Here is a 21,125-nt window from a genome sequence, read left to right on the forward strand (position 1 = left end):
TTCCGCTTCTTTTTGCCAGGTCGTAATAAAGGTTAAAAGATTGGTTCAACATCTTGAGGGGACTCCATAGGTAACTCCTCTCCAGGCTGACGTTCCCTCTCATGTACGACCGTGGGTTCTTCCCTTTAACCGTTCCTTATCACTTACAACTTGCATACTTTTCCCATTCTTTTCCAATTTAATTAACAGTTCCCATGTTGGACCGTGTCGAATGCTTTATTGAAACTCGAGGTAAATAGAATCTACGCATCCTTGGTATAGTATCTGTCAGCTTCTCAAAGAGGGATTCAGGTTGGTTTTGGGCAACGATCTCCTTTAGTTATCATGTTGCAATTTGTCCAATTACATTTGACTCATTGTTCTTAACTTACTTTCTCCTTTCAAAATTTTTTCCAGACATTTACATACTACAGATGTCAAAACTAACAGGCTATGTTACCCGGATCATTTTTTTTTTTCTACAATAGGAACTAGTTAGCAATTTCAGAGTCTACGGGTACACCCCTGGTTTACGATTGAATTAAAAATTTTCTCGCTACGGGGCTAGCACTCTTTTATGCGCTCAGTTCTTTTATATCTTGGATGGGTTGTTCGGGCCTCTTGATTTTGGTCCCATTTAGCTGTTCAAGTTTGGCTTTACTCAGATGCCGGTAATTCACCTCTATTCTCTTCCCGTTATATATCTCCATATCCTAAAACTCTCACTGTCTTATTAAAGACTGAGGCAAAGTACTTATTTAGATATTGGGCCATGCCTAGGTTATCCTTAACCTCCATTCCATCCTCAGTGTATAGCGGCCCCACTTCTTCTTTCTTTGTTTTCTTCTTATTTATTTTCTCCAACATAACTCCTTAGAGTTGAGAGAAAATGTATGATCCCTGGAACCATGTTATAATACATCGAAATAAAGAGTTTATTGGTGTGCTGCAGACGATATGTCATATGACAATGCTTTTAAGTGTAACAGTACCACATTTCAGCAATCTTCCTATTACAAAAAAATGATCCCTTGGGACAAACTCCTCTCATGAACTGGCAGACAGACAATTTCAGTAAAAAAAACTCAGTCTCAACCTGGACAAAATTAGTATTAGGTTATTATATCGATTGCAAAATAAAGGCAGGGAGCAGCAGTTTCTTAAAAAGAGAAAAGATTAAGATCAGTGCTTCAGTCATAAGTCTGGGATGGGAAAGTGCCAGAGTTAGAAGAAGATAAAACATGCAAGAGACAATGAACATAGGCTGTAAGAAATGAGCATATGTAGCTGAAGTTAAAAAGTACACACATAGTACAGAAGCCAAACTAGGATTTAGTTGTTTTTTTGGTGGTTTTTTTTGTTTTTTGTTTTTTTGAGAGAGGTGAGCATCGGGGGGGAGGGAAATCACTGATCAAATAAATTGTTTTCTAAAATTAAAGGGAGTTATAGTAAGGCAAGTAATGAATGTTAGCTAAACAAGTAGTTATTTGTAGAGGACGGTATATTAAGATTATTAAAAGGTAATACAAGGGTTTGATGCATTTAATATTAGAGACTGAAAGATCAGTTTAACTATTACGTCATCTTCTCAACCCAGCTAATTACTCTATAGACTCCAAATTATATTTGGATTCAATTAACCCTTTGGTATCAAGAGTCACAATTCCTAATACTCATGCAAAGCAACAGAAATATTGAGAAATAGCTAATTTAGTGTTCTAAACATCATAGTGAAATGCTAATTAAGAAATTTATTGTGTGTGTAGTTGAACAAACTTATAAATTACAGAAGGCAGTTACTTTACATTATGTTTTGGTAGTCTTGTGATCTTTCCAAAATTGCAAGTAATGGTGGTATTCATGTTTATTTGGACACAAGATGCTGACTGAGTGATTCCCTCTAGCAATAGCCCCAAAACGACTACAGAGATTATAGCAAACTGCTGCTCTCTGGCAGACTCTCACTTCCTGAACACACAGACTGATACTCTACCTACATAAAGGTTACATAAATGGAATACAATACTTGCAACATGCAAAATACAAATGGCAAATAGAAGTGATTCAACTCTGAAAAATGACTAAATTAGACATTAGGAATATTAAATCCTACAGAAGACTGATGCCAGGTCTATGCTAGAAGCTTTGGCCAGAAAAGCAATGTTGGTTAGTTGTGTTATTTTTTTCTGCAATTTTTTCTATCCTAGCAAAAGCTCTACTGTAGACACACGAATACCGGCATAAAAGTGCTTCTACTGTAGGGCTTATTCCACTTGCTAAACAGGTATAAACTGTAACACACAAAAAGCTCTTCCTTGCAGGTGTAAGGTGCATCTATACTACAAGCATTTTGCCAGTATAGCTATACTGCCAAACTTTTAATTGTAGGTTAAGGCCTTAGTAATCTGTTAAAACCTCAGTTGCCTTTAATTACACCTGCTTTGGAGGTAAAACTTAGCAGCAGAGCAGGTTACAGGAGGGGAAAAAACAGACAAAATATCTACTCTGCACTATAAAAATGGTCTGTGCATTTCATAACAAGCCTCATGTTCAAGAAAAAAAAAAATCATTGGGTCTGTCAGGACCCTGAAGTGGGACATTGCCTATTGTACTGCCTTTACTCTAAAGAGACATTGTCAGCTTAAAGAAACTCATACCTTATATATAAATCTACCTACCTATTATGTAGATTATCAAAAGATTTTTTAAAAATCTAATCTATTTGCCACTAGATATGCTGTGTTCATTATTTGCAGCTCTCTAAGGCTAATAGTAACTCAGATTCCACCCCATCTAACATCCCATCACAGACCATTGGGCATATTTACCTGCTAATAAACAAAGATCAATTAATTGCCAATATTAGGCTAGCCCATCATATCATCCCCTCCATAAACTTATCAAGCTTAGTCTTGAAGCCAGATATGTCTTTTGCCCCCACTACTCCCCTTGGAAGGCTGTTCCAGAACTTCACTCCTCTAATGGTTAGAAACCTTCTGAGGGATTTACGAACCTGAAAAAGGACAGAAGGCCAGACACTAACATGCTAAGTGTACATGGTTACATGCAGTGCTTAAAGGTCAATATTGTAAATTGGGAAATTTTTTCGGCATTGCCATGTTTAAATTCATGAATATTTTGGTAAAAAGTAGGAAACACAATTAAATCAGTATCTTACCAATAATAACTGAGGGCTAAATCCTGCAGACTCCAGTGTATGGCACATTTTCTCTGTGGAACTCTCTCCACACAAACATTTCCAGAAAAAAAAGCTCCCTAAAAACAAACAACACATCAGCTACATCTACAGTGATCAAACACTCAACATGCAGATGACTGGTTCACCAGACAGATCAGGACTTACTGGACTTGAGGCAAGGGAGCTTTAAGCAAACAGTGGAATATCCTAATATTTTTTAACTTTCCTGGGAACAAAGAAGGAAAGGCTCACTGACCTGGCCAGATCACAGCCTCTCTTTGGCTGGTGGGGATCTTGTGGATCCATAGATAGACAAGGAGATACTTCCGGACAGCTAGCAGGAAGTGGGATACACAGAGCAGCCCTGTTTTGGAATGACTATTTTACTTTTCTTTTTTTTCCCAAAAACAAGGAAGAAGGGAAGGCAAGTAGAGTATGTGGACAAACAGCTATATAACAATGTAAGACAGATTGTACCAGTTCAGATTATACGTATTATCATTCAATTGAGAGAAGAGTTTAAAAAGTAGAATATGTATGAAAGCAAATTTAGCTGCCAAATAATCCATGTCTGTGTGCCATGGTGGCATGTTTTAGGACCCAGCATAGAGAACCAGAGCTATTTTTGCTGACTCACTCTGGTGTCAGATCATGAGAGTCCTATTAGTATACAAATGGTTGGATGTGTCTGAGGCCGAGGGAAGTAGGGGCACAGGGGCTCTCTTCTAGGAAACAAAGCTAAACTCAGGAGAAAGTTTACATTATGGTTTATATTTTGTTGTCATTATTTATACCACTAGCTTACAGTACCTCAGCTGTCTATTGTGACAGCTTGTCTATTGGTGGTTATGGTCAGCGAGACACTTGGTGACTCTGTCCTGGTTTTAAAACCCAAGTACAATATTTTGGAGGAGACATAGGAGAACTCCACAGAAGTAGATTCTTGGCTACCCTAGAAAGGGCCTTGGTGTTCACACAGACATAAAGGTAGGCAACCCTGGAATTCTTCAGCTCCAGTTCCTCCATTTGCCTCACAAATATGCTAATTTGGCATATGTTAAACAGTTGGGCAGAAAGGCCTAATTTGATATCTGCTAATATGAGGTGCCCTTTGCAGGTGGGAAGTGGCATGAGGGAGTGAGACAAGTGGGCAGTTGAGATATACTTTCCTTCTCACTCCAAGGAGGCAGCTTGGTACAGGAGGTTGAGAGGCAACACACTGATGGGAATTCCAGCACCCTGTGCCCTGCAGCTAAGGAGAAAGTGTGAGTTTCTTGCCCTAGCAATGCCCCTTGATCTAACTGGAGAGCCTCTGCCTTCTTTTATTTCAGTGTCTAATTAATAACTGTAGTCCTCTGACTAGTAAATGTCCATCCAGTAAATGTTTTGAGCCCTGTCTTACCCAGGTTTTTAAGTTAGACGAAAACAGAACAAAGCATTAATCTGGCAAACACTAGTCCTTCAAGACCTCTTACCTAAAGCCACGTATTCTCCTTCATCTAGTTTCTTCACTAGAATCATGTCCTTTTCACATTCTAAATACTCCAAGAACATTTTCACAGGCAATATACCATCTTTGTCATCAGCAAATCGAACGGTGGTTTGGGTGTTCTCTTGCTTGTAGTTTTCCAATAACGTCTGGAGCCTAGCAAACTCTCTTTCATCTAGCCTGAGTAATTTAGCCAAATCCTTAAAAGCAGAAAGATTAAAACTACAGTAAATAATGACCCTATGTATGTTTATATTTGGAGCTTTAAACATACTTATTCCCCACATCCAATTTCTCTCTGCTTTTTTAATTAGCCAAAAATTCTTGAGAAAGCAGCTACCTTGCAAATTGGGCAGACATATTGCAAGGTTCTGTAATGCCTAAATTCAGTGTATACACAGAGACTTCTGTAATGATACTAAAAGTAACCCAAAATATGAAGTAGAACATTTTGTAGATCTGTTTAAAGTACTAGACACAGGGCAGATTTGGTCACAAGATAGTTTCCAGAACTAATTCCTCCTCCCAAAAAGGATAAAGAAAAGCCTTCTGCACTAAAGACAAATGATTGGAGTCAGGAGACATGAGTTCTATTCCTGGCTCTGTCTCACACTAAGTGACTAAGGCCTTGCCTACACTAAAGGGAAAAGTCAATCTAAGTTATGCAATTTGAGTTACGCAAATAGCGTAACTCAAATCAACGTAGCTTAGATCTACTTACCGCGGGGTCCACACTATGCAATGTCAATGGCTGATGCTCTCTCGTCGACTCCCCTTACACTTCTCGATCAGGTGGAGTACAGAAGTCAACAGGAGAGCAATTGGCGGTCAATTTAGCGTATCTTCACTAGATCTGCTAAATCGACCACCGATGCATCAATCACCATAGCGTCGATCCTCTGTTAAGTGTAGACAAGCTCTAACAATGTTTTTAGGAGGCTCAATTAATAAGCATCTGCATAGCACATGAGATCATTCAACAGAAGCTGCCCTAACCAGGTATTTATTTAAGTGTTTTTACACCAGTTCTGCCATCCTACGGTCTTCATCTCCAACTCCCCAAAACATGTAATTTTTAGGGCTGTCAATTTAATCACAGTTAATTCACATGATTAACTAAAAAAATTAATCACAATCAAAAAAAATATCGTAATTAATCACAGTTTTAACCGAACTGTTAAACAATAATAGAATACCAACTGAAATGTATTAAATATTTTAGGATGTTTGTGTACATTTTCAAATATATTGATTTCAGTTACAACACAGAATACCAAGCATACAGTGCTCACTTTATATCATCATTTTCACAGTGGAAATATTTGTAAACAAAACATAGTATTTTTCAATTTACCTCATACAAGTACTATAATGTATAACACTTCAGCACCTACAAGTCCACTTCATCCTATTTCTTGTTCAGCCAATGACTAAGACTAACAAGTCTGTTTACATTTACGGGCAATAAGGCTGCCTGCTTCTTATTTACATCACCTGAAAGTGAGAACAGGTGATCACATGGCACTTTTGTAGGCGGAGTTGCAAGATATTTATGTGACAGATATGCTCCTCCATGCTTCAAGCTGCCATTCCAGAGGACATGCTTCCATGCTGATGATACTCATTAAAAAAGTGTGTTAATTAAATTTGTGACTAAACTCCTTGGAGGAGAATTGTATGTCTCCTGATCTCTGTTTTACCCACTCCACACTCTGCTATATAATTCATGTTACAGAAGTCTCGGATGATGATGCAGCACATGTTCATTTTAAGAACACTTTCATTGCAGATTTCACAAAATGCAAAAATGGTACCAATGTGAGATTTCCAAAGATAGCTACAGTATTTGATTCAACTGCCTTCCAAAAATCTAAGAGGGATGAGGTGTGGAGCATGCTTTCAGAAGTCTTAAAAGAGCAACATTTCGATGTGGAAACTACAGAACCTGAACTACCATAATAGAAAAATCAACCTTCTGCTGGTGGCATCTGACTTAAATGATGAAAATGAACATGAACATGCGTCAGTCCGCACTACTTTGGATCGTTATCGAGCAGAACCTATCATCAGCATGGACGCATGTGCCCTGGAATGGTGGTCAAAGCATGAAGGGGCATATGAATGTTTAACATATCTGGCACATAAATATCTTGTAACTCCGCCTACTATAGTGCTATGCAATCACCTGTTCTCACTTTCAGGTGACACTGTAAATAAGAAGTGGGCAGCATTATCTCCCACAAATGTAAACGAACTTGTTTGTCTTAGCAATTGACTGAACAAGAAGTTGGACTGAGTGGACTTGTAGGCTTTAAAGTTTTTACATTGTTTTATTTTTGAGAGCAGTTATTTTGTACATAATTCTATATTTGTAAGTTCAACTTTCATGATAAAAAGATTGCACTATAGTACTTGTATTAAGGGAACTAAAAATATTATTTATTTTGTTTCTTTCTTATAGTGAAAATATTTGTAATAAAATAATATAGAAAGTGAGCACTGTACACTTTTCAGTTACAACACAAAATACAATCAATATATTTGAAAATGTGGAAAACATCAAAAATATTTAAAGAAATGGTATTCTATTACTGTTTAACAGTGGGATTCATTTTTTTTAATTGCTTGACAGCCCTAGTAATATTCCATTTAATCTACCTGCTAAATGATTAATTCTTTCACAGAAAGAAGTTTTGACATTACTTACATTATCAGAGAGCGGTGTGCTTGGCTGCACGCTCAAAGAATTCAGTTTGCTGACTGACTCATATAGATGCAGCAGCTTTAACTTATTTGCACAAAACTGGAGCAACCCTTCATCAACACACAAAAACTCTGGAGAGAGAGAAATAAAGATGCACATTAGTCTGAATGAATATGTGAACTGGAGCTGTGAAATGTTCTTTGTAGCTTCATTAAACTCTTATAAAGGAGTCAGATGACATATATTCCAGTGTAATGTTTTCGACGCACTGTTGCCTAGGAGATGATGTTTAATCCATGGCAAGTTAAAGCAAGGATGATTTTTGCCCAAACACAAAAAGGGTATCAGGTTTATTTTTTAACAAGAAAAGGGCTGCAATGGGACACTGAACACAAGGCTACTTTAGAGGATTTCTTGTGCAGCAGCATGTAAAAATCAGGGAAATGCAGGTTGCTATAGATTGCAATCCTCAAGTAATTATTCTTTTAAAAGCAAACACAAGTTGCACGTACCTTGCAAACTACAATGCTGCGTGAATTTTAGTCTCTCTTATGCTGCCAATATGTGAATATGATAAATCCCATAATAAAAAGCTGCAAATAAAGTTTCCAAGACTAAAATTGAGGCAGCACAATGGGAATTATTGTTTTTCAGTGATAAAACAGAAACCATGTTAACAAAAATCAGTAGAAATCCCCTGATATTTGTAATTCTTCAGAGTTTGGGAAAACAACTAGAAAAACTACGGCAGCCAGATAACACATATGCAATTGATATCAATCCAGAATTTAGAATTTTAAAAAGCACTAATACCTCAACATATTAATAGTTAATTTTACTACAAAATTAAGTGCTTTCTTCTTCTTTTTTATCAAACGAAAAAAGCATATTCACAGCTCAACTTTTTGTGAAAACTGAAAGGCACAATGGAAACACCAAATTAAAGGAGGCTGTTTTTGCAGTTTATATGGTAACTCACATTTGTGAAGCAACATGAAACACACAATTCAACATCTCAGTATAATTACGCAGCATGCAAGCTCACTCAGTTTGTCTTCTACCTGCTAAGGCCTAAATTGAAGAACAAGATACTGAATATACACAATGGGATTAGGTAACAAAAAAATGTGTCATTTGATGTAAGTCTACCTTCTTACTTCACCTTAAATGGTCGCTTGAAATCTGTTTACTTATGCTAAGTAATCTCATCCACCTTGTATTCAGCTGTGACATACAGTGTACATTTCCCAGACCTGAAGAAGAGCTCTGTGTGAGCTTGAAAGCTTGTCTATCTCACTACCAGAAGTTGGTCCAATAAAAGATTACCTTACCCACCTTGTCTCCCTACTTTCTTAATCTGCACATGTGGGAAACCAAGTCTTAAGAACATCGTTAGCTAAGCAATACCTGCAACAGACCCAGTATCATATTTAATGATAAATTAATTTACCTGACATTAAAGGACATAAACCAAAGATTCTAAACTGACTTTTCTGTACAAAGATTTGTCTCTGAACAAACCATGTGTGCACTCAAATGAATTCCCAGTGTACAATTTTCTCTCTATGAAGCTCAGCCATTTCTCAGATCCTCTGCTATTAAAAATCCTGGAACCAAAAAGGAAGCCTAAACAGTTTGGTTCAGCTAATCAATTGACCTTTTCCTCAAAACAACAGCATTCATACAGTCCATCATCTGGTTCAGAATATCCATTTAGCCACAATATTACTGGCAGATACACAGCCAAACTAGGAGGCAGGGACTTCAGCCAAATTTGCTCTTTACTGTGACTAGGCAGGGAATAGAGTGCAGATGGAAAAGGAGGGGACAGAGCATAAAGCACACATAAGCTAACAAAGAGGACTCAATAAATACAAAATGAAAATGGAGGTATACATTTTCCAACTCATTGTGAAAACAGTTTATCATAAGAATCTGTATTTTTAGGACTTCATATTTGAGTGGATATACTAGCTATTTAAAGCCAGATCTTGCCCTGATCAAGGCAGGTCAAAGTTGGGCAGAACACTCCAAGGGTGAAATCCTGACCCCATTAAAGTCAATGGAAAAACTCCTATTTCATTCCACAGCTCTGAAGTTACACAGACTGCCACATCATGGAGAGGTGGGGGGAGAGAGGATGGATGGATGGATCCCTCACTACATAAGTGGCCAGGGACAGGCCCTCCCAACCCACAAGCATTCTGGGATCCACAGGCAAATTCTGTTTACTCAGGACCTCTGTGCACCTCCTGCAGTAATACATCTGCTCTGAACTACACTGCCAAGGGCTCAGCTGCTCCTCCTCACAGTGTGAAATGGAGTCCACGCAAAACAACAACAAGATGAACGTTATCTTATGCTGGAAAGTTCACTATGCGTCTGAAGGTGATTTCACAGAGACAGACTTTTCTCTTGCTCCATCCCTTAAGACCTCGTCATGCCCCCCAAAACAATGGAATCCAAAATGCAAGAAGCATTTCAATAGTTTCAAGGGAGGAATTATGTTGGGTTATTTCACCCTCCTCCATCTGTCAGAATTTTGAACAAATGCACTTCTTTGGCCTGAGAAACCTATCCTTAAGGGAAGCTGTGGATACAGCCCCTCGTTTAGAAAGACCTAGACATGCAAAACCAGTGAAGCCATGCTGCCAACAAGGAGCAGAAAGAAAGCAGCAGGTAGATCTACAACCATATCAGTGGCACAAAACCTCTGGTTCAGTGCCTTCAGTGAATCCAAAAATTTGAAGGGTTAAAGGAGCCAGACCCTAATTTCCCTCCTAAAGGGGGAAAACTGAAGAGGGAACTCTATAAGGTGGAACTTTGTGGAGGCTCCTGTCCTATATAACAGGATTACTGCAGGGTGGAAGGAGTAGGAATTGAGCCCAGTTTATTTTACTAATATATACAAAATAGAACCTTGGTGAAGATGCTGAAAGATATGACAGAATAATTTGCAAGTCAATGTATGTAAACATATAGGACAGAATATATCTATGGATGGGTGTGTGTGTGTGTTAATCTATATTTGCATTTATATGAAAGCAGTTTATGTTTCTTGCATTCACAAAATATACATAATGCATGGACTCATTCAACCTATCACAGATTTCAAAAATATACTGAAGTAATTCTTGCATTACAGATACATGGCAAGTGCTGGAGGGGGTGCTCACTAGCAAGCTGATGCAGGCAGGGGAAAAAAAAAAAAAACTCTACAAAAGGAACTTCTTACTCTATCTGGCAGAAAAGCCAAACAGACCAAGCTTGATGAAGCACTGAATACCCATGACAGATATTCTCCTGGCCTCATAGCAGTAGTCTCGCTTCAAGCCACACCAGGGATAGATTGTGGTCTGCATAATTACAAAATCACCTTCCACTTACCCTGGTTTTTTAAGGTGTCCATCAATGTCTGAGTGATGTTTGAGAGAGCGGAGAGTGGAACACGTTCACTTGCCAATATGCTTTCCAAAGCCTGTGAGCAGAAATGTAACAAAATGAAGTATTTCCATTCCTTTTGCTTCATATTACTGTCGAAACGTTTAAGGAACCCCATAACAATACAAGTCGGAGTATTTTTTAGTTACTATTTCCACTACACACATTTGCACTGTAAAGTTTTTACCCCTTACAGCACAAATGGATCCTGTAGTGAAGTCACAAATCAACAAGACTTCTGTGTACTATGTTATAGAAAAGATAAAATAAGCAATTCTGTAAAGCAAGAACTTAAGCTTTGTCAATGAGAAACCATGGACAGAATTGTTACGAAAATTGGGAAAGATAAAGGCTTTATACCCAAGTCTGATCACATGACATTCTTTCCGAGATTGAAACTCCCTCTCTCAATATTCACCTGTTTTTTTGTAGCAGGGTATTTAATATCAAGAATTAATTCCTTTGCTTCAGCTTCAACCATGTCTGCAACAAAGATGATCAAGTCATTAATTCATATTTTCAACACGGAAAATATGCTTAAAAGCAGGTCATTCTGCCCACACTGAAGATGTACACTTATTTACATTTTAATTGTTTGGTTTGACATGACTGGACTAAATGCCACCATTAACTTGGAAAAAACTCACACCCACTATTTGCAACGTTGTAGTTGTAGCTGTGTTGGTCCCAGGACGAGACCCACAAGGTGGGTGAGGTAATATCAGAAGTAACAGCAGTTGGTCCAACAACAGATATTACCTCAACCACCTTGTCTCTCAGAACTGAGAGGCATGTATTATTCCAGATTTGCCTCTTTTGTAAGAAAAAAATTACATATAGAAACAAGGGTGTCTATGCTCAAAAGGTGAAATCCCTCCTACCCCATGCAGATGGCAAGCATGGATGCTATGCACCATTTAAGCACTCAAAATAGACCTCAGTTAGGACTTGAGTGTGAACTGGGCTTGTGCTGGCTCTTTGTACAAGAGTGGATTTCACCCAAGGAACCTTTTAAAAATATACAGACTATTTGCAAAAATCATGGCATAATTCATGACAGCATGCACTAGAAGCCTTCCAAACTAATTTTACTCTACCCTGCGGGAGAACCTCACTTTTAATACAACTGAACCTTGTCATACTAGGCTACCCGAGTCAATCCAGATCCACTGAGCTAGTCAGCTGCTGCTGCTCACATCGCATACACTACTGAACCCTTCAAGAGAAAGTATTGCCTGCCCCACAACACTCCCCAGATACAGCACATCTCCAACATTGCTGGGTTTTTTGTTCTTGGTAAAATAGGATTAAGAAATTCATAACTGTATTGAACATGGTTTAAAAAACAAACAAACAAACAAACAAGGATTATTTGCACCCCATGATCAGACAGCAGTGGAGTTCAATAGTGAATACAACATCCCCAGCAGACTACATGGCAGATAATTTGAGACTTATCTAGACTTTGCAGACCGGTATAAAAAAAATTAACATGAACGGAACGCTCTTCTTAATCTAGTTTTTTTTAAACACTCAGCACAGTTCTAACCTGATTTTAACATAAATTTGAATAGTAAGTTTGCAGGTCTCTTTTCAATATGCAAACAAATTCATTTACACCTATCGAACATTAAGGTGGAAAATTCTACACATGTTAATGTATGATATACACATACACTAGGAATACAGGGTGCATATTGTGTGATTCAGTAGGTAAGACATGAAGAAATAAACATTTAGGAGAAACTTACCCAGATTTGAGGTTTTTGCTTTGAGTAAAGCACTTAACTTCTTCACTAGATGCATATCTTTTGCTCGTTCACTCTTTTTATCACTGAAAAAGATTTTTAAATATCTCATATAAACACACACTGAAATATTCAGTGAAAAAGTTCTGTCTGCAAACTTTATGTTTGTTATCTTTGAATTACATCATTGGTGAAAGCATTTTTTTGTCACTGACATGAAATTAGAACAGTTACTAGTTATTCTAAAACTCAAGTCATATAAAATAATCATATTTCATTTTTCAAGGGTCAGATTCCGCCATCATTACTCACACTGAGTACACCTTACTCCACACAAGTGCGAGAGACTACTCTTGGAGTAATGCACTACTCAGCATGGGAAAAAAATTGCAAATTCTGGCCCTCTGGAACTAAAAACACTTATCAAAAGACTTCCGTTAAGAAGAGACAGTTAAGGTAGATTATTATATAAAATGCAGCTAACCTTACCTTAGTGCTAAATGGAAAGGTACATGAACAGTTTTTATGCTTCCAGACACTGGATCAACAAGACAGATCTGGTAAGTCTGAGACTGCCAACCTTGACTAGTCATATTGTTTAAACCCATTATTTTATAGCCAGGATACAGCAACCTGAAACACACATAGATATGGCCATGACAATGAACACTGAAATTACCAAAATGCATTTTTGTATAAGACACAAGCAAGAATTTCACGCAACTAGGGCCCAGCACAACTAATTAAAAACATCAGAACATCTAATTAGCTGATGCCAGCAAATCTAATGCCAGCAAAGATTAGTTGGGGGGTTAGCAGTGGAGAGGGAAAAGGAAACATCTTCGTTCATAAACAACAGCACTCTGCACTGCATTCAAACAGGTATCAGAGGCATAGTCAGCAATTCAAAACCAGTCTACTAGCACTCGTCATTTTGGGCATTGGAATAAGACTGTCTGAGAGGCAGGAAAATGTCTATTACACACTTATTTACCCCACTAGCACAGTGTACTTGTCAACATGTCAAGATGCTAACCCAAGGGTAAACAACCTATGGCACGGGTGCCGAAGGCGACACGCGAGCTGATTTTCAGTGGCACTCACACTGCCCGGGTCCTGGCCACCAGTCTGAGGGGCTCTGCTTTTTAATTTAATTTTAAATGAAGCTTCTTAAAACATTTTTAAAACCTTATTTAATTTACATACAACAATAGTTAATATATTATAAACTTATAGAAAGAGACCTTCTAAAAACGTTAAAATGTATTACTGGCGCAGGAAACCTTAAATAAGAGTGAATAAATGAAGACTCGGCACACCACTTCTGAAAGGTGCCGACCCCTTTGCTAAGCATTTCTTACCTACAGTGTTTCCCCACATTGAAGGCACCAACTCGGGGTCCTTGTTGAGTGCTCCACACTTCCAGGATTCCTCTTCTTGGAGCATAGATCACAAGAAATTGAGCCACTCTACTTGGACTTCGAGTACTTCCAAAAGGAGAAAAATCCATCTTTTCAGCTTCTCTTTCATGAAGGTCTTCTACAGTCTGAATCCAACCAATCTGTGCATCACGATATCCTTTGTAAGAAAGGACAAGAATTAGTCAACTAGTTTATACAAAACACACACAATTGAAAACTACCTGCTCTGGAACAGAGTTTATATAAGTGTTGGGTGGAAGGCTATTGTACCCTCCCAAAAATTTGTCTTGTGACCACCTAAATGCTATTTAACAGTAATATAAATGCCCTTTCCCAACATACAGCATATAGTTACTCCCATTTACTTCTCTAACACATTGATTGGACCAATTTCTTTTTTCCCCCCCCAACCAAGCTCTGCTGACACAGAAAATGGGATGTCTTCCCAGACAGTGTAAACGTGATCAAGTCACCAGGATTGTATGTGGGATTTAACACACACAAGTGACGTCAACAAACCCTCCCAAGCCACATTACAATTAGCACATAAAACAAGTTTTGAAACTGAAGTATAATTTAATTGTAAGTTTTCTGAAGTGTTTGTGGAATAAGAGAAGAGAAAAGTAAAGTATGATTTCAGTTGACTATCTCCTTACCATCTGCTTGTCTCAATAGAAAATGTACGCAAAACATTCAGTTGTTAAACATTTGTTAGCAGTTTACAACAAAAGGACTTGGGGGGGGGGGAAGAGAGAGCGAGAGCGCGAGCACGTGAGGCTCACATCACCCTTTATTAATAAACAGGTTTAAGCAACTTGCTGTAAATGCTGAGAAACCTGGCAGACCAAACTGTTTGTTTAGTAAATGCTTATTCAAGTGAAAAAAATAAAGACAGTAAAATACACAAACAAAACCAAACCAAAAACTTGATCATGGAAAGGTGTTAAAGGTAACATGGAAAGATCAGTAACACAGAAGAGAAAAATAGTGAATATGTATATCTGAACTAATGAGAAGCACCAGATAAACCCAAACTACTGAGGAAAGGAATGCACAGGAGATACAAGGAGACTGCAACCATTATGTTACGGTTGCTGAAATAGAGAGGCTAAGCAGCCTGGGGGGGACTGTGGAAATAAAGGTTCCTTCACCCCACCTCACCCCAAGTTCTAGTGGAGTTCCCTGAATATAGCGCATGTACTTGTGCTCAGTGCATCAAAAAGAATATGAAAATGTTTGCTTGCAAATTTGATTTTTGTCGTTCCTGACTGACTCCTGTTTTGGTTTCCCTTCTTATACCTCTCCACAGCATTGAGCCAATTACAATCACTGTCTAGAGAGAAATGACACTCCACTATGCTTTCCCTCTAGACTTGATTCAGGAAAGCCAGTATCTCTGGGCTAAAGTAACCTTGAGTGGGAGAGGGAGAAGTGACATGGATGGGCATAAAAGGGGAGAGAGAGAGGTGTGCGTGCGTGTACACAAAAAATGTTCTTCTACAAGTCCTATCCAGGAGTTGTAATATTGGTTGTGATGCTGTTGGAGTCTTGGAGATGGCAACATCTGCATCTCCTCTTTCTCACAGAACAGCTGGGGCAGGGAGATGAGACTGATTGCTTGGAACAGCCTGCAAGAGACACTAACTGAAGCAACAAAGCAGTAAGTATGTGGAACTGTCTGTCCTTCCTAGTGATTTTCTCATCCTTTTTGTGGCGCATAAGGTAGAGGAACCAAATGCTGCTGCTTGATCTCTCAACTGAGGCAAAGAAGAAACTGGAGCTGCACAAATCTTGAATAAATGAGCTCAAAACTCTTCAAGAGAACAACTGGATCAGCTGCTGCATGCTGTGGTAAGGTCTAGAAATGGAAATTCAGGCAATACAACTCAGTGTCTGAGGTTGTTGATTAAACCTTTACTGTAGATGCCACCAATAATATTTTACGGTCTGGTTCTATAACTCTGCCACCCTTGAATTTATATTAAATCAGTCAGAGATCAGAACAATAAGTGCCATGATAAAGGCCAAAATACTCAGGATTCTAAGCCAAATTGAACATAAACAGCCACACCATTTCCAAGAAAACTAATTTTTTTATTGATATATTCAATAATTCCAACATCTACCTTTCCACATGCGAATGGCAAGTCCTCGTGTAACATCCAGTAAAAGAACTCTTCCAAAGTCATCAGTTACTGCTGCCAACATGTTACATGGAGACAGACATACGCTTTCACCGTGGCGTCGCGAATCTGGAAGTCCAAACCTGAAATCAAACACTCAGTTAATGAATATCAAAAGATACTACATTAATTACCTTAGAATTATGAACAGTACCTTTTGCAGGATTAGAGAAATACTTTTTTCTAGGATGTCAAAAAGGGTGGGTGATTTGTTTTTGTTAACAAAAACAGAAGGAGCATTTTGCTATTATAAAATTTTGTGCTTTTATTTACTTTGAGACTTTGCAACTTTATGAAAGTTTCACTATAATCATATTATAAACTGATATATCATGAAATGTCCCGTAAAAGTTCTGAGAGCAGGCTAAATATGTTTAATGTCCCTAGTGCCTTGGCATGCAAGGAGTCTCTGCAACAGGTGATCTTGTTGATTCTTTCCTATTGCTGACAAGAGCCAGGCATACCTGGAGACACAGCATGGTCCTAGTGTTTAGAGCAGGGGCTAGGAATCAGGACAACTGGATTTAATTTTTCAGTTTGTTGCTGTCTTTTTCTGAACCACTAGGCAAGTCACATCTCTCTGTGCTCCAGTTTCCCTAACAGTAAAATGAGAATAATGCCTGTCAGTTATTGTAAGGAACTTTTACATCCTTGCATGCAAAGCATTTTGTACCGTGAGAGTATTTACAAGATTGCTCATACAGCTCTGTTGAGTCACCTGAATTGCAAACTTTAGGCCTCCTGTTCCAGTACTTAACCTACTCAACAGTGATTCTCCTGCTGCTAAACTAGGCAAGTGTTTGTTTTTCTCCTTTTTTTTTTTGGGGGGGGGGGCGCGGGAAAAGGGAGGAGGTGAACAAATGCATGCTGAGAGTTAAGTAGAGATCATTAAATTAATTCCATTTATAAACTAAATCAACTGAAACCAAACTCACATTTAAAAAAATCCCAGCACAAGATTACCACTTTCAAAAACTATTCAAGACAATCAAGGAACAGGGCTTCGGAGCAATTGAGGAGTAGGTGTCAAACTTGCCTCACAGCTAAAGGGGTAGCAGGTTCAACTTTTGGTTTCTGCTTTTGGACAGCCTCTTCTTCATGTTTACTCTTCCAACCAAGCCAGCCACTTGCAACAGAAAAAATGATCATCAGAATGCCAATGACTGCACAACTTAAGATATGCAAGTTAAAAACTAAATCAAAACCACACTTCATTTTGCATTTCATTACCTGGCAGCATTAAAGAATGCTGAAGTCAGTTTACTAGCGACTGCTAATGCAACGTGAGACAACAATGGCTGCGTGCTACCCTGAAGGAAAAAACAAAAGCATTCTTAAAAAGCAACAAGATAATTCCTTAATGTCTCTTACCACCTCATAATGAGAGCTAAAGTGCTGAAACATGCTAAACACTAACTCCAACAATGAAAAAAAAAATGCACTGCAGCCAAAGTCTTGAAAGAAATGTTGCCAAATTTGACATCATCCACATTAATTTTCAATACAAGCATGTGATGGTTTCTCAGTCAGATAGAAAAACTACAGATGATCTCAGCTATATAGGCCCAGTACTAGGAAAGAAGCTAGAGGTTCAGCAAGATCTCAATTCAATGCCCCTAAAAGGATGTCATTGCACACCTCCAAGTCCCAACTTGCTGTTTCAGAAGCCCACTGAGAATCTCTGGACACCTAGTAGTATATGGTGTCCAGAGATTCTATAGTAAAGGTTAAAAACTACAGTCTATGATGCTTCATGGAGAACAAGCTGGTTCTATGGTGTTGGGTTCCTTATTGACACCTAAATAAGTACATTTTCTCACAAATGTTTTTCAAAAACATAGCTGCTCAACATTCTGATATTGCTCTGGTTTTGCTACCTTGTTGATCTAGATAATGAGATTACACTCTGTCTTGTATGGTTCAAATATACAGATGATAAACAGGAACATAAATATAGCCAGACTTTTTTTACTAATACATAAAGAATACATAAATATTTTGTGAAAGGGTCATGGCAAGCAAAATAATTTTAATTCTCTACTACAATGGCTACAAATAAAGTAAAAAACAAACTGGGGCAAGAGGACATCAGGCTACACAACACTCCCAGTGCCTTGATATAACAGGGTCAAAGGCCAAGTACCTCCAGAATCCAAAAGAATGTGAAAATTGGATTATGACATGTGATCTATTTTTAAGTTAATTTCCTTAACCATGAAAGAGTAGTTAGTGGAAGACAAAGTCTCAACTAACAAAACTAATATTAAAAAAAAATTTCTGTATTAAATTTTTTTATTTAAGATTTTTTAAAAGTTAAGAGGTCTTGGATGGCAGGAACCTGGAGCACATTTCACAAAGAAACCATTCCAACCCAAAGGGATTTTTCCTAATTATAGGTAAATTCTGAAGACTGAAGGAAAGAAACCTGCACAAACTAGGAATGTTTAGAATGTAAATGAAGCATTCTTCAAAAATAGCCTTTTTTAAAAAAAATATGAAAAAGAATATTAATTCTCTCATCTGTTACTTGGGACAAACTGATTCTTTTATCATGCCTATTTCATAATACATACATACCTCCAAGGCATAAAAGAAACCAGTGAAAGGATTGGAGCCTACAGTAATGTACTGAGACATAGTAGGTGGACTATTCTTTATAGCTGCATTATAACCACCTATATTGGAGGCAGTCTTCATTTGATCAAAAGGAGACAGAGTCATGATACCTAAATTGGAAAAAAAACAAAAAAAATACTTAAAAATCATGTAAACTCAATATAAATGGGTATTTCAGACTCTTGAATTCCAAGTCTACTCATGCATCCTTGGCTGAACAGTCATAACTCTAGAAAGACACAAGCTCCGACTTCATTCACATCTGGTTTCTTACACACTATATATAGCTGTATTATTGGATATCTAAAACGGATTATACATTTTAATAAGGAAGCCACATACCAAGATTTGGAATCAAGTGACCATTTTTATTTCAAACAAACCCAGTAGATGCAACAAAAAAAACCTCCTTGTGATTTGTTTTAATTTTAAAGGTTTCCATTTTTATTTTTTGAGAGCCCATCTCTCTCCTTCCTTTCTCCAAAGGCAAGTAGAGGGGGCCTGGTCTGTCTCCCTCAACTATCTGCCTGTCTGTGATGGAGGCCTGGAGACAAGCAAACATCCTCATATCCCCAAAGTCATAGTGTGGAAAGAGAATAGAGGCCTGCTGTATTACCTCCAGAAATAAGTCATCTGAACCTTTAAGTGTCCTGCTCCCTCTGCTGCAGGCAAGGTCTGCACTGGTTTTTATCCTTCTTGCCAGACAGTCCTTTAATTCACCACACAGGAGGACACTGAGTCTGACCCAGTCTCACTCAGACTCAGTATTAGGCTGCCCCCTTTCAAAAGAGAAAGGAAGAACAGAGACCATACACACCCACTATTTCCTCATCCCTTCTAATGGGGGAATCAAAGCCTTCTGATACTCTTAAGCTCATTCTTTAATCTTCTTCAGCTAAGCCCTATGTGTTTCCATCCAAATGTTACCATAGATCAGTACTCCAACATGCACGGTAATCCATTAGTCTTACAGCACTGACAAAAGAGGTTTCGTCCAGTTGAATGTTTGAAGATAAATGGTAATGCTTACCCACACTGGCATGGTCAACTATGGTGTCCACATCTTGCAAACCCCACTTCTTATAGGCTAATGGTGGGGGTTGTATGTTCTCATTGCCCGATGCTGCGGCTTCCAATTTGTTATAAAAATTGAGACATAAGTAAAAAGCTATTAGTTCATTAGATTTCTTAAACTTCAATATTGTGTCATGTCAGCTCGTGCTACAATGCTTTATATCGTCAGTAACAACAGAGTGAACACTAAGAGAAATGCCAGTGGAAAATCATTTAGTATTGTGATTAATAAGACATTACATACAATAACTTTACCGATAGGTTTTCATAGAAGCATTGTCAGATTTTTTTTAATTTAAATTTAAATAATGGAGATATACCTATCTCCTAGAACTGGAAGGGACCCCGAAGGGTCATTGAGTCCAGCCTGCTGCCTTCACTAGCAGGACCAAGCACTGATTTTTGCCCCAGATCCCTAAGTGGCCCCCTCAAGGATTGAACTCACAACCCTGGGTTTAGCAGGCCAATGCTTAAACCACTGAGCTACCCCTCCTTCCCATTTAAGGATATGCTGCACAAAATTAGAATATGAACATTTTTTCCATTTTGCTGAAATTAAGACACTTAAAATTTAGCTGGGCAAAATTTCATTCACAATATCCAGTTGTATTTGTAAAGTCCAAAATAAATTAATGGAGATAATTTGTTTATCTTATCAGTTATTTATGGTTTAATAAATGGTTTCTGTATCAGTTCCAGAACAATGTTGGTCCTTCTCCTGGTAGTGAGTGTCATTATGGGAGATAGTCTCGTGCATAACATAAGTAAGCAGGTCCTACAAAGATCCACATTCACAGGATATGTGACAGTATGCTTTAGTTATACTTGAGTTGCTAGCAATGTTCTCATCTCAACCTGTCTGCAAACTTAGGACAACGCATATGTAAGAGATTAGCATGTGAAAGATACTGGAGTGCTTTTATTGCAAGCATTAAAGTGTGGCTAGATCTAATTGCTCTCATTTGTGAACAGTGATAATTTCTCAGACAGTAACAGAAAGGCTATGAGCTTTGGTGGCAGGAAGAGACTACAGCTAGAATTAGTGTCTCTGCCTTAGCTGGTGGCACACAGTATAAAAAGGAACCCTAGTCCTTAGTGTATTTCTGCACAAAGGTCTCAAGGGGTGTCTGTGGGGCCATTAGGGCGACTGCCTGAATTGGCACCTGACCTTGTTCAATGACTCTCTTGGTTCTTAGCTGAATGGATGGGAGCCTTCACTCTTCCTTGCCCTGCATGGAAATACTCTCCTCTTCTGAGCCCCAGAGGAACCA

At 38.2% G+C, this 21,125-nt stretch overlaps 1 protein-coding gene across 5 annotated transcripts in view; it reads right to left on the reverse strand.

The window, feature by feature from the left end:
• Positions 1-21,125, reverse strand: part of RAB3GAP2 (RAB3 GTPase activating non-catalytic protein subunit 2) — an 82,297-nt gene that overhangs the window by 23,719 nt on the left and 37,453 nt on the right. For all 5 annotated transcript variants that reach the window (XM_032801342.2, XM_032801332.2, XM_075064337.1 and 2 more), the window contains exons 9-21: positions 19,811-19,909; positions 18,742-18,890; positions 17,395-17,474; positions 17,201-17,290; positions 16,108-16,247; positions 13,922-14,138; positions 13,050-13,193; positions 12,564-12,646; positions 11,231-11,295; positions 10,759-10,849; positions 7,375-7,502; positions 4,654-4,867; positions 3,158-3,255 (exon numbers count right to left, since the gene is read on the reverse strand). In XM_032801342.2, the coding sequence (XP_032657233.1) occupies positions 3,158-3,255; positions 4,654-4,867; positions 7,375-7,502; positions 10,759-10,849; positions 11,231-11,295; positions 12,564-12,646; positions 13,050-13,193; positions 13,922-14,138; positions 16,108-16,247; positions 17,201-17,290; positions 17,395-17,474; positions 18,742-18,890; positions 19,811-19,909 (1,598 nt within the window). The remainder of the gene's footprint in view (positions 1-3,157; positions 3,256-4,653; positions 4,868-7,374; positions 7,503-10,758; positions 10,850-11,230; positions 11,296-12,563; positions 12,647-13,049; positions 13,194-13,921; positions 14,139-16,107; positions 16,248-17,200; positions 17,291-17,394; positions 17,475-18,741; positions 18,891-19,810; positions 19,910-21,125) is intronic.

This window comes from Chelonoidis abingdonii, chromosome 3, assembly GCF_003597395.2.
Source record: "Chelonoidis abingdonii isolate Lonesome George chromosome 3, CheloAbing_2.0, whole genome shotgun sequence".
Taxonomy (NCBI): Eukaryota; Metazoa; Chordata; order Testudines; family Testudinidae; genus Chelonoidis; species Chelonoidis abingdonii.